This window comes from Diadema setosum, chromosome 18 (assembly GCF_964275005.1).
Source record: "Diadema setosum chromosome 18, eeDiaSeto1, whole genome shotgun sequence".
Lineage (NCBI taxonomy): Eukaryota > Metazoa > Echinodermata > Echinoidea > Diadematoida > Diadematidae > Diadema > Diadema setosum.
The window spans coordinates 11,883,149-11,897,741 of record NC_092702.1 but is presented as its reverse complement, the minus strand read 5'-3'; the positions used below and the strand labels follow the sequence as shown (position 1 = coordinate 11,897,741).

The window sequence follows — 14,593 nt, the reverse complement described above, 5'->3', positions numbered from 1 at the left end:
CGCGCTAAAGCAGTGAGCTTAGTACACACAGGATTTGTTTTTTGCCTCTCAGGCAACACATTATTTTGTGGAAGCTCGTTAATGATCATATTTAATCCCAGTCAATAAATATCTGTACAAAAGCAAGCATCGATACAATTGAAGTAATCTTCAAAAGCTTGATGCTTCCTCGAGAGAATGAAGACAAACAAGGAAAAGTCTCGCAATGGCAAGAAATGCCATGGTCACCCTATCAGGCATCCCATTCACAAGCTTGTTTGTTGGCCACAAACTGAAACACTTTAGGTTTGCTGGATATATTTCTGGAATAATACAGAATGAATAAGGAATAAGAAATGAGTAGGCTTTTTCCTGATTGCCCTTGAGTGGGTCATCTTCAATTATTATGACTTCCTAGCTACTTACTGCTGTACAGCCAATTATTCTAAAACTACAAAGGAGCAGCTTTATAGCTCAGTTCTGTGGCGCGCTTTGCATGCATCAGAATTCCTCCACAATTTAGAAGATCATCACACGAGTATAATCTCAAAAATTGTCACTGCATTGAAGATGATGAATGTGGCGTTTGGCAATCAAGTATCGGAAACATTCAAGGGGGATAGTCTAGGAAAAGATGAAATGGGCAGTTTTCATGTTCTGTACTAAGAATTTGTATCTGAAAGAATTAAAGGCCAGACATTCAGCTCTTGCAATTAAAATACACCATGTAAGACTGGATCCAAAGTCATTAAGCTTGAGAGGATTACCAACTTCTCTTAACATTTCTACTGGTTCTACAGTCTGATAGACCTGTCATTACCTAGTCATTGCTGAACGATACAATTATGGGAAGGTATAAGTTCTAAGTAATTCTACAATCACTCTTCATCTCATAATTTCATAGTCTGCTTTTTCATGTTTTTCATGGTGCTGGCTGAAGTTGAAAATTTGAGGATGTCTCAAAGAGCAAATGGGCCTAGAAGTATCTAAGCCTTGAATAATGCAGAATGTGCATTGACACTGTCCATGCCTCAGTCCAGAAGTTGAGCGTGGATGACTTCAATCAGGACAATCTCCCGCTTTACCCTTGTAGCGTCATGATACAACACATCCAGGGAACAAACCTCATAAACTTCCACAACCTAATTTGTGCCTCTACTACAGGGGAATTGCATTGTACAATGATGTAGCTATTTCCATAGGATATGCATATTAAATGCTTTGAGCTTCCTACACCAGCGGTAGCCACGGAATTCATTATCATGCTCATATAGCAAGAAATGCAAAAGTTATTGTTTCTGGAAGAATTTAGAACCAATTCTTAAAAATACATGCAGGGAATGAGCCTAGAAGACATTCTCTAAGTGACTATCCCATGAATTTTTAGAGTATAGGGCTAATATTGTAAGCTCTACAACCAAATCGTCTAAATGGGGCATTTAGTCACTTAGACACAGTTATTAGGAGGTACTTTTGAAAGTCATTTGTTTTGACACCAGAATCACATGATTTGCCATTCACAAATTTTACCCAAACACAATACTTTTAAAGGAATGTTTCTCATGCAGCCATTTTGCATTTCAACATGGCAGCGTACCTACAGCACATTCACAGGAGTGATTGACTTACACATGAGTGCTCCAGCATGCTTGAGCTTGCAGTTTAAAGATCTTAGAGCATCAAATATGGTCGAAATTCATCCTGATTACGAATACGAATAATCCAATTTTACAGAATGTATAGACCCTACATGTGTGTGTTTTCAAAGAATGTACACTGTATGTTACCATAAACATTGATATGCATAAACGTCACTTGTAACCAGAAATATTTGCTGTTAAAAGCAGCCCTTTTGAATGTTACGATGGCAGCCTCGAAAGTGATCTGCAATTTCAGGGAGGGGGAAAGTGCATCTGAATGCTCAACATCATGAGCCCGGTTTATGCCCGAAATGTGAACTTTCTGTATTGCTTACAACATGAGATATGGGTCAAAATATACATTCTGGTATGGCGGCCATTTTGAATTTCAAGATGGCGACCTATAATATCAAAATGAACCATCGTTTCAGAAGAAGATGTTTCAAAATGTGTGATAGCATACGCATGCTCTTTGCCCCAAATTAGAACCTTACAAATTGCATACGCAATGAGATACAGACCCAATTACATTTGGTATGGTGGCCATTTTGAATTTCAAGATGGCCGCCAACAAAAATGATTCATCATTTTTTAAAAATGTATATATTAGCATGTCTGACATCATAAGCATACTTTTTGACCCAACTTTATACTTTCCATAATGCTTACAACCTGAGATATGGGTAAAACTATATTTAGCTACGGCGGCCATTTTGAATTTCAAGATGGCTGCCTAAAAACTTGTATCAAAACAATCTACAATATCAGAAAATGGTGTATCAGAATGTCTGACATCATAAACATGCTTTTTGCATCAAATTTAAACCTTCTATGATGCTCACATTATGAAAATTGGATAGAAATACAGTTTGCTATGGTGGCCATTTTGAAATTCAAAATGGCGGCTGAAGGCGTGGTCGAAAAAAATGGAACCAAAGTTTTTTGGATTCAGCACCCCCAAATTGACCAAGTAAGCTAAATAAATCAATTTTGGCACGAAAATCTCACGGGACCCAATATTTCAACATAGCAGACTGTACTATAAAGCAAAGTTAATACCATGAGTTTGTACATTGATGACTTTAGTTCCAAGTTTGTTCATTGCAGATCCAGGGCTGCCCCCCCCCCCCCCCTTAGAGTCATGGGGGGATCCAAATGCAGACCTAAATTGTACATTTTCATCTTCTTGCTGAAACAACATAATAGATTTTCACCAGACTTGGCAAGTAGCATTCCTAGGGGGTTGGGATCTCAAAGTGCATGGGCACCATGCTTTCCTTGGGGCCCCAGGGGGCCCAAACCTCCTAATGTTTTTTCCCCAACTACATAGTTGTCCTAATAAATGAATTTTTAACCAATTTGGTCTCGTTTTTATATCCCTATACTTCTGAATCGAGGCCAACCGCTATAGCAGGGCTGCCAACCTTGAGTGAGAGTTTGGCGTGAGACACTGCGAGGGAGCGAGCGGAGCGACCTCCTGGCTAGCGCCTGGCGACCTGCTGTGCGGCCGTATGTACATACGTACTACGTACACATTCAGTGTATGTAAAGCGATGTAAAGCACACGTCAAAGCCATACATGTACTGTAATTTGCCAAAAGTACAAGCTACGCTCAAGTGGTATAGGTAGAAACCAATCGTAATCCAATAGCTCGTCTTTGCGCGCGAACCGAAAACAATTATTATTGGTTAAGCTTTACACCCGCGCGGGAAAATCTCAAAATTTTGGGCTTGGGCATATCGATATTCGGAATATCAGAGAATTTAGAGATATATTTATTTTTGTAGTCATGTACATTCCATTTTGGGGGTTCAGCGTGAGATTTCGTTTATCAGAGTGAGACAGTCAAAATTGGTTGAATTGCGTGAGTCTCACGCTCAATGTGTGAGAGTTGGCAGCCCTGCTATAGAAACAAGAGCACAGTCTTCTGTATGTCCATGGAGCTCATGGTATGTCCACAGGTGTTCTGTTGTAAACGCGGTGCGCTTAGTATTTATTCAAGGCGGCGAAGGGAATATCCAAAGGGTGATGCTGTCCAGAGCTTGTTTTGTTGTTGTTTTTGTATTTGAGGCGCGTCATTCAAATATGAATATTTACGCCTTTATCTTTATAATATCATTATTTTACATATAATAAATAACAAATAACTTTTTACTATCATTTTTATGCGAGCTATGTGTCTGCTGTTATACGGTTGGGGCAAATAAGTTCTGGTGCATGCTGATGGCAAACTCTGATCAGCCCGGCTCGTTGCATTGAGCAGGCTTCTCGGTCGCGCACACAGACCTAGATCCCTCATTTGCCGCACTCAGGACCCTCTGGCCAACGCATATATTGTGCACAAGCAGACTCCCGAATGCGACATATAAACATCAAAATTATGATATTATTTCATATATACTTTCCATTAAATAAACATATAATTTACAAATAATTCATTTTTTTTTTCATTATGTAATAAGCAAACATCCGGTTGTGCAGTGTGCAAATCTAAATTAAATAAAACTCGAAAGATAATTATCTGTATAACTTTATTAGACTTATATAAGTCTTTTGGAAAACCTTCTTGTTCTCTTCACATATGAGATTAGTGCCCTCAAATGATCAACATTTTTTGTGGATAATACTTTTCTGATATCCCATTGATCTATGCCTCCAATGTCTGCGATCAACATGGCTCTCTCTATCAAATATTTCGGACAATCATATAAAAAATGACTTAAATTTTCCTTTTCCGGGCAAAGGGTGATGCTGTCCAGAGCTAAACGCGGTGCATTTAGTCTTTATTCAAGACGGCGAAGGGAATATCCAAAGCCTATGATAGAGTGTATATCCCTTTATCTAAAAAACAAACAAAAAAGCAATTCCTTGTGGATGTTATCATATCTAAAGTTCCTAATAAAAGGGATTATCTTTACTGTTTTTACACTACCCTTTCAACAAATACATCAGTTTTAAACAAAAATCACTCTGCTCATGTACAGTATTATTTATTATAATGTATTATAGTGTACCGGTACATTGTTTCTGCATTATCTTTCATTGTTGGATGGAAATAAAGCGACAGTGGCGTGGCATTAGCGTTTTCACCGGAAAATGATGAATAATTGAAAAATACGGCAAAATCCACTAGGAATTGTTTTTTTGTTTGCTTTTTAGATAAAGGGATATACACTGTATCATTAGCTTGGGATATTCCCTACGTCGTCTTGAATAAAGACTAAGCGCTGTGGACATCATAACCCTTGGATATTCCCTTCGCTGCCTTGAATAAAGACTAAGCGCACCGCGTTTACAACAGAACACCTGTGGACATACAGAAGACAGTGCTCTTCTTTCTATAGCGGTTAGTTTCGATTCAGAAGTAAAGGGATATAACAGCGAAACCAAACGGGTTAAAAATTCATTTATTAGGACTAAGCTACTCATTTGGAAATGCTATCATAGCTTGATAAGCATATCTATGCCCGACAAACAAAATGACACCAAAAAGGTTTTGCCACCTCAGATGGTACCAATATCTGGCCTGGCCCATGGACTAAAGTTTCCAATGTTCTCAGGTAGGAGTCTACAAGAACACGTGGAAGGTGAACTTGCGATACTCAGGTGAGCGCGAGATCCCCGGGTCTCTTGTTTGAGAAATTGACCTCAAATTTGGCATGTGTGACTGTTATTAAAGATAGATGTCCAAGACACCTTTTTCATTAGAATTGCATAATGCATTGCCATGGCAATGGCAAATTTCATAAAAATCTTACAAAATGTTGTGAATCAAACTACTCTCTCAGTTTTATAGCAATTCAGTTGAAATTTGGCATATATGTGACCCTGCACCTCAAAACAAACAAAAAGTCGCCAGACATGAATTTTTAGTTAAGACCACATTCTGAAAGAGCAGACTGTAAGCTTTAAAATGATGTATAACTCTAATCAAATGAACTCTCCTAACCTATCTAAATATTGGAAAGAAAGCAAAAACTCAGGAAAAGTGTGAACTGAGAAAAGAGGCTCTGAAGTACAGTGTCTATTCAAGCGCTTAATCTTTACAAAATCGAGCTGGCTGTGCGATGAATGGGACAAAAAACAGGAAGTAAACCACCAGAGTAACAACAATAAAGGGATTATCAGATTAAACTGAAATTAAGCATGCCTCATTAACACATTCTGTCCATAATTAATGCCAACTTTCAAAGCAGTAGCACTATCCTTTCAAAAGTTATTAGAGTTGAAAGTGAAGAGTGTGGACAAGGTTTTTCAGTAATGAAAAAGGGATTCTAAAGACACACCTAATCACACTATTCTACCAAAATGTTCGAGATAAACTGCTAAAAAAACACACTTATCTGCCCGTTTTATGATACCAAATTTTAGCATAATGTAAAAGAAGACCCGCTCTTTCAGAAAATATGAAAAAGTCAAGTTCGGCAAGGTTGACCCATTTCACTTATTTTAAATCCTCACGCAAAATCAGTGTGTGCGACTTTATGTTCGTTTTGAGGTGCACGGTCACATATGATCAATGTAATGTGTAGTTGTGCAAGACACCTTTTTTTGTGTGTGAATACATGTAAATCTGTATGTTGATGGACCTAACTCCCTGAGTTTTTGAGTATTTGACTTGAATTTTGGCACATGTGACCACTACAGTATGCAGGCGAGTAGAACACATCTTCTTTTAATGTTGAACGATGCATTGCCATGGTAGCAGCATATTTTGAAGGAAAATCATACAAAGATACTGTGGATTCAGTTAATCTTTCGTCATCGGTGCATGCATTGCCATGGTATCAGTTTGGTTTTTTTTTCACTGAAAAGCATGTATTACAAAAATATTGTGGATTAAGCTTACTCTCTCAGTCTTTGAGCAGTTGGCTTGAAATTTGGCACATGTGACCACTATGGTATGTAGATGTGCAAACTTAAACTTTTGTCTTTGTTGAACAATGTGTTGCCACAGTAACAGCATATTTAGAATGAAAAATCATACAAAAATAGTGTGCATTCAGCTAACTCCCTCAGTCTTTGAGCATTTGGTTTGAAATTTGTCCCATGTGGCCACTATAGTACAAACACAAAGATGTGCAAACTTCATCTATCATCATTGTTGAACAATGTGTTGTCATGGTAACAGTACTGCGTTTAATGAAAATCATGCAAAAATTTGGATTCAGCTATCTCTCTTGGTTCTTGAGCATTTGGCTTCAAATTTGGCACATGTTACCACTATACTACCTAGATGCACAAAATTTCTCTTTTGTCATTGTTGAAAAATGTGTTGCCATGGTAACAACATATTTTGAATGAAAATCATACAATGATATTGTGAATTCATCTAACTCCCTATAATAAGCTTTTGAGAATTTGACTTGAAATTTGGCACATGTGACCGCTATGATATATAGTTGAGCAAACTTCATTTTTTGTTAATGTCAAACATTGTGTTGCCATCGTCATAACATTTTTAGCTCACCTGAGCCGATGGCTCAAGTAAGCTATTGCAATCGCTCTTCGTCCGGCAGCCGTGATGCATCGTGTGTGAACTTTTTACATTTTCATCTTCTTTTGAGAACGCCACGACTGATTCTCACCAAACTTGGCAGGTAGAGCATCCCTAGGGGGATAGGATCTCAATTATTCAGATGGTCACCATGCCCCAACTGGGGCCCCCTGAAGGGCCCCAACCCCCCCCCCCCAAAAAAAAAATAAATAAATAAATAAATAAATAAATAAATAAATATAAAAAAATTTTAAAAAATTAAAAAAATTAAAAAAATATATATATATATATTATATAATAGATTAAGGAACATTAAAAAAAAATCTTCTTCTCTAGAACCAGAAGTGATACAGCTAAGTCAATACAATGAGTTAGTACATTGATGACTGTAGTTTCAAAATCAGGGGTGCCCCCCCCCCCCCCATCTCTGTCCCGGGGGGGGGGGAGTCCTGATGAGGCCTAAATTGTACATTTTTATCTTATTGAAAACCCCATGATGAATTTTCACCAAACTTTGCAGGTAGCATGCTAGGGGGTTAAGATCTCAATTTGTCAAACTGGGCATCATGCTCCCCTTGGGGGCCCCTAGGGGGCCCAATCACCCCCCCCCCCCAACATTAAGGAATATTCACAAATCTTTTCCTTCAGAACCAAAAGTAGTAAAGCAAAATTGAAACCATGAGTTTGTACATTGATGACTGCAGTTTCAAGTTTGTTCATTGCAGATCCAGGGCTGCCCCCCCCCCCCTCCCCTTGGAGTCGGGAGGGGGGGAGGGATCCAAATGCAAACCTAAATTGTTACATTTTCATCTCTTGCTGAAAACAACATAATGGATTTTCACCAAACTTGGCAAGTAGCATTCCTAGGGGGATAGGATCTCAATATGTTTGAATGGACACCATGCTTTCCTTGGGGCCCCAGGAAGCCTCTTAAAGTAAGGAATATTCAATAGTATCTTTATCTGGAATCAGAAATGATAGAGCTTTCATTATTTTTTTTTTCTAAACTGCAAAGTCCAACTTTCTATAAAGTACAGTGTAATTGGCAGGAATTTTTACCAGACTGAGTGTGATGGAATATGCAAATGGACACCATGCCCCCAGCTCTCAAAGCTGCCCCCTGCCCCAAGTTTCCAATGTTCTCAGGTAAGAAACTGCAAAAAATGCATGGAAGGTAAACTTGCGATACTCAGGTGAGCGCGAGACCCTTGGGTCTCTTGCTTTAATGAAAATCATAGAAATTGCCAGTTTATAATATCTTACTCAGTTTATAAGAACTTGACTATGGCACATGTGGCTAACAGTGGGCAATGAACAATGCATTGCCATGGTAACAACATACATTTTTTTGTGTGTTTACACTAGCAAAAATCTTAAGATTTGGATCGCAATGCAAAGTGTAAAATTTGTATCCAGCTGATTCATGTCAATGTGAATCCCACTTACAGTGACACCACAGGGATTAACCCTATCTGTGTCAAGGGCCGATTAAATTGGCCCAAAGCCTGCCATTGAAATGCTTCGGCCGATATAATCGGCCCTATTTTGATTGACAGATTACTTCAAAGGCTATGACACTACCACTATATAAACTCATTTGTGATTGGCTAACAGTGTAAGGAAACAATATCCAGTTTGAAAAAAGCTTCCCCACCTTCAGCCAATCAGGAAAGCCTTCTCAAAATCCAAGATATTGTGGTGGCCCCGCCCATGTTTATTTGCATTCAGACTGCAATGTATTGTGTACAGTTTTGCCATAGGCTTCTTGTGCTGAGAACTTACACGAATATGTATATGTGGGACTGTAATAGAGATCGCCGTGTTCGATGAAAAGATCGTACACATTAGTCAATTTTCATCTATCTTATTTAAAGGGAAGATAAACCCCAAGAACAATGTGGATTGAGTGAAAGCAGCAACATTAGTAGAACACATCAGTGAAAGTTTGAAGAAAATCGGACAGTCGATGCAAAAGTTATGAATTTTTAAAGTTTTGGTGTTGGAACCGCTGGATGAGGAGACTACTAGAGGTTATGACGTATGAGTGGACTACAATATCAAGAAAATATAAAGAAAATACTACAAAAATCCATTTTTCATGAAAATTACAAATTCCATCAACTTGATATTGACATATGTTAAGGGTAGCAATTATTCCCCCTGCTTTCTGAAAGCGGTTGGTCCACTGCTCTTTCATAATTCTAGAAAAGTGAATTTTTGTTGAATATCCTTTATATTTTCTTTGTATTGTTGTCCACTCATACGTCATATCCTCTAGTAGTCTCCTCATCCAGCAGTTCCAACACCAAAATTTTAAAAATTCATAACTTTTGCATCGATTGTCCGATTTTTCTCAAACTTTCACTGATGTGTTCTACTAATGTTGCTGCTTTCACTCAATCCACATTGCTCTTTGGGTTTACCTTCCCTTTAAGTCAAAATAGTAGAATATGAAGTAAAAACATTCAGATTAGGGATTTCAACATCTCTGAATTCTGTGAAGGGGTATAGTTCCAGTAATATAGGCCTCATAAATGATCTGAAGAATAGATGAACGCTGCACATTCAGTGCAGCAGTAGTAACTGTTTACTCAGCACTAACAGCAGTGCAATGGGGCCAGCAGGGCAGGTGTAAGGAGCAATAGGGTTACAGTAGCCTCCTGCTGGCTGCCTGAAGCTGTACAGTCTTGATGTTGGGGTATGTTTGACTGTTTATTACATAATGAAACCATCACTATGCGAAACTTCAGTTCAATGCATGTTTATCATAAAGAAAATGACTGCTGTGAATGTTAATTTTGTTTCAATAAGGAGAGTGCAGAAAGTCGTAGACTAGCATATGATCAACTGGAATGCATGGACACTCCGAAGTCTGAATATTTTCAATAACACTTTTTATCCTTAGATTATCTTATCATTTTGGCGTTATCATAGGACAAGATTAATATAAATTTTAAAGAAAAAGCACATTTCAATTTGTATTTTCAGCTTGACAAGATACAGAACTCGCTTTGTCTACTTTCAGGCCAACATCACTCACAAAATCAGAAATTACACAAAATGTGTGAAATCTAGGTTGTAATTGCCACAGACATTTGTTCATAAAATGAAAAGTACTGATGCTATTGATGAAAAAATCATATCATCTAAAAGCTGAATAAATTCTCTACAACATCTGTGAGACCTTTTTGTGATGCAAGGGCATGTTATGTGGAAAAATGAGGTGGTAACATGTAGAAGTAAGTCTGCAATGATAATTATGTGACATAAGAGGGCGTCCTACTTAAAATTTAAGGGCGCCCTCACTCAGATTATTATGTAATATGAAAGTTTAGACCATAAGCTTTTAAATGATATATAACATGACACATTGATGTCAATAATAATCAGAAATGGCCATCAACAATCTTGTGTCTGCGCACTGCAAAATGTCTGAGCAGTCTGGCTACGGCGTATATGACAGAAATAGGATTAAGGAGATAAGTGACATACTAGTGTTCTGTTCATTCAGTTTCCAGGTGTCTGTGCGCATTGGTGAAGAATATGTGTGCCAATCTGCAAACAAAAACCAGTAAGAATTAAAGCAGTTGATCCACTGTGGCTTGCTTGCAAGCATCTATTGCTTCCTTAGTAGCTTTGTGAAACAAATCGTGGTGCAAACAATGATACAAAAATAGGCATACATTTTAATTTGCAGTGTAATTCTATAAAGATAAAAAATAATTAAAAGAATTCTCATAAATATTATGTTTCATCAAAACCAGACACTGCAAGATCAGTTGGACACTCGATCCAGAATGCTTGAATCTCTGAGGTACAACAATGTTCATCCTATGCAAATGAATGTGGTAAGTCAACACTGCAAACTAACATTGCCCTGGCAGGTAAATGAAATCTGTTAATGCCCTGTCACACCTTTCCAGGCAAGCTATGTGGGCTTGTTGCGTGTAGGGATTCTCCAGCACGCAGGATAATTTCTGCTGGCAGACAAGGATTTTGGGGAGTATCACCTGTGTCTAGTTACTGTACGTTCTACTTGCCTGTATTTCGTGTGACCTGCATGTCAGGTGTGTGGGTGGCGCGTGAGAGCTTCGAAATTGTTCTCTGGTAGATCAGCCGTAATCTGGCAGAACTCCCTAAGTCAATTTTGGTCGATTTTCAGGTTTTGAGTGTATTGTGTGTTTTTTCTCATGCTCTTTCAAGTGGGCCAAAAAATAAGTTGTGATTCGGTACAGAAAGTTATTTTTAGAAAGTAATTTTGGCAAAATTCCTGAGGAGAGAGGGAGATTAATCTGGCAGAACTGCATAAGTCGAGATACGAAATGAATTTTCCAATGTTAATCAGGCAGAACTGCGTAAGTCAACTTACGACAACGCTTGGACCAAGGTGTTCTTGCATCCCGCACGGACATGGTATATCTTAACACGCGCGTGCGCGACCTTGGAAGTGACGAACGCGCTGCGCGTTCAAGCTAGCAGTGCCTAGCTAGCTAGACACGTCGTACGGCTACGGAGTATTGTACACGATGCAGTCACGCTAAAGCAATGGATCCAAAAGCAATAACCCTTGTTACTCTTGGGGGAAATTGCCACTTTCTTTCCCTTCATAGACTGGCAGGCTTCAAAACAGGTCAATAGGCGGTATGCCTTACTATTAAGCTTTGCTACAATCTAGTGTTTTTTAAGCCTAGAGCATTTCTAGATCTAACAAACATTATAGTTTGCATCTTGTCTGACATCACGCTCCAGTCAACTTTAGGCCTACTTAGTACTGCAGCACATGTCCATTGTTAGTGTACGTGAAATCAATGTACTGTCACGACTCAACCCAATCACCACATCATGACAATCAAATGTTCCGCTCCATTCCTGGCAGATCGCACCCAAACCATCACAACAACGTTGCAAAAAGACCACGATTGGGAAGCCATGTCTTGATCTGAGAGCGATAACTTGCTGCGGACCTCTTTATTGGTATTAGCCTTGTTCAAGGCGCATCACATCTCCCCCCTTAAGACGGGAAGTTATGGAAGAACTTTCCAGTCAAACTGCAAACAGTCGTTACAAACATGTTCCGAAACACGATACATAAAAATGCACAGTTGTGTGTTCATACACTAAAGTGGATTCTTCACATAAACAAGCTCAGACTTAATGAGCCTTATCAAAACCTTTCTTGAGCGTAGGCTAAGTCTAAATATAGATCCACTACCTGCTCGGAACAAGCATGTGCGTATACGCGCAAAACTTTACAACCACAACATTCCTTGTTTTCTTTTCTTCTTTTTTTTTTTTTTTTCTGCTTGGTCATAAATCATGAAACATGTATTCTCTTTAGCTTTCCTGAAATGCTTATGAGTATCAAATGGCCAAACATTTCAACACCTAGTCGAAATCTAAGAAATGCTGCTGGTTCAGAACAAAATACACTGTAATTGTATCATGAAACAATATACCATAAGTATGGACATATCAAACTTCTCTCTTAGCTTGATGTGCATATGCTTGAGAAAAACCGCTACACATATCACTGATTAACCTGCATACTCTGACAATCATGCAGGTTGAATACTGAACTTTATACGGTTTTGTTGTTGTATTATGTCACCAATAACAGAAGTAATCTTCCATTCACTATACTTAGTAACCATTTTTACATGGTGAGCTTGTAGCAATCTGACCTTTGATGAAAACTGACATAACAACGCGTTCAGCTCAACTGTTTGGTCTGACAAACATCTCTACATTTCTAATTTCTTGACACTTCTGTTCAAATACCGTAAAGCTTTGTTCCTCAAGACAATAAATGCATGTACAGTGACTAGCGTATAGCAAAACAATGCAATTATGAACACCTGTTATACTCTCTCTGTTTCTGAAACAAGATATCACATGAATATAACCTGGTTATGTCTGTACACCTGTATGGTCTCATGAACCTTACACATTCACAACATTATGAATATCATAGTGTCATAATTTCACTCAGTCGATATCTATGCTATGGAAAATGTGTATAATTGGTCAATTCTGTGATGCCACAAATTCCAACTCTTGCAGATTAAGCATTTGAAAAAAATGCAACAACAGCTTTTGTGTGCTTGTGTGTGCTTTTTGCAAACAGCAATGCAACTTAATTTGCAGTTCCAATTAATACAATGTCTACATTATACCCTGTATCAAAATATGCTGTATTACTGAAAACCCCTTTCTTCACCATATAAAGCATAAAACATAGCAAAACTCATGCTATATCACTTGAAATGATTTTGCCCTGTTTTGGTGCAAAAATCATGACCATTTGGAAAACATGCTGTCTTTTTCCCTGCAGACAAGAACAAAAAGAATAAATTAAAGCAGTGTACACAATGTTTGTGTCATCATTTCAAAGCAATCAATAACACTCTTTCTTCAACATGAGAAATATAATTTTCTTACAAATGCATGGAAACACATTTCTTTTGTCTCGTATTGTTCATGTTTCCAAGTCATTACCAGTCTTATTATCTATGGATAATAAGCACATCTGTGTCCTTTTGTCCTATCCGTGGAAATATGCGTACTTCTATCTTATCCACGGGACAAAGCGTCTGCAATGACATTGTCTTTTCCACGTACGTGCTGTATCACGAGGTTGTACTCCTGTAGCACTAGCGCCCATCTGGTTAGGCGTCCATTTTTGTTCCTCATTCGCGACAGGAACACAAGCGGATTGTGGTCTGTGTACACCAGCACTGGATACTTTGTAGTGTTCAGGTACACGTCAAAATGACGAAGAGCCATGACGAGCGCTAACGTCTCCTTCTCGACAGTGGAGTACCGTCGCTGATGTTTGTTGAATTTTCTGGACATGTACGCGACGGGATGGTCAACTCCGTTGTCGTCCTTCTGCATCAGGGCTCCTCCTCCTCCTGTGTCACTCGCGTCCACCATAAGAATGAACTGCTTGTCGAAGTTCGGCGCTGCAAGAACCGGAGAACTCGCTAGCATTGCCTTCAGCCGGTTGAAAGCAACTTGACAGTCATCTGACCACTCGAACTGCGAATCTTTCCGCAACATGTTGGTGAGCGGTGTTGCAGCATCAGCGAAATTATGGCAGAACTTCCGATAATAGCCAGTCATGCCCAGAAATCGTCTCAGCTCTCGCTTACTCTGTGGGCGGGGAAAATTCAGGATCGTCTCCACCTTTGCTTCAACAGGCTTGACGGAACCATGTCCCACAATGTGACCCAGGAACACGACTTTTGCTCGGGCGAACTCACATTTCCTCAAGTTCACCGTAAGGTTGGCACTGGTCAAGCGGTCAAACAGTGCTCTGACTCTCAGAAGGTGGTCCTCCCATGTATGGCTGTACACTATGATGTCGTCGAGATACGCCTCGCATCCCACCAAGCCAGACGTGACGGTGTTGATGAGTCTCTGGAATGTAGCGGGCGCGTTCTTCATCCCGAACGGCATCACTTTGTATTGGAAGAA

At 39.0% G+C, this 14,593-nt stretch overlaps 1 protein-coding gene across 1 annotated transcript in view; it reads left to right on the top strand.

Moving 5' to 3' along the window:
• LOC140241585 (prominin-1-A-like) overlaps nt 1–14,593 on the top strand; it is a 289,128-nt gene that overhangs the window by 164,444 nt on the left and 110,091 nt on the right. Inside the window, exon 18 of the mRNA XM_072321318.1 lies at nt 10,882–10,965. Within this exon, the coding sequence (XP_072177419.1) occupies nt 10,882–10,965 (84 nt within the window). The remainder of the gene's footprint in view (nt 1–10,881; nt 10,966–14,593) is intronic.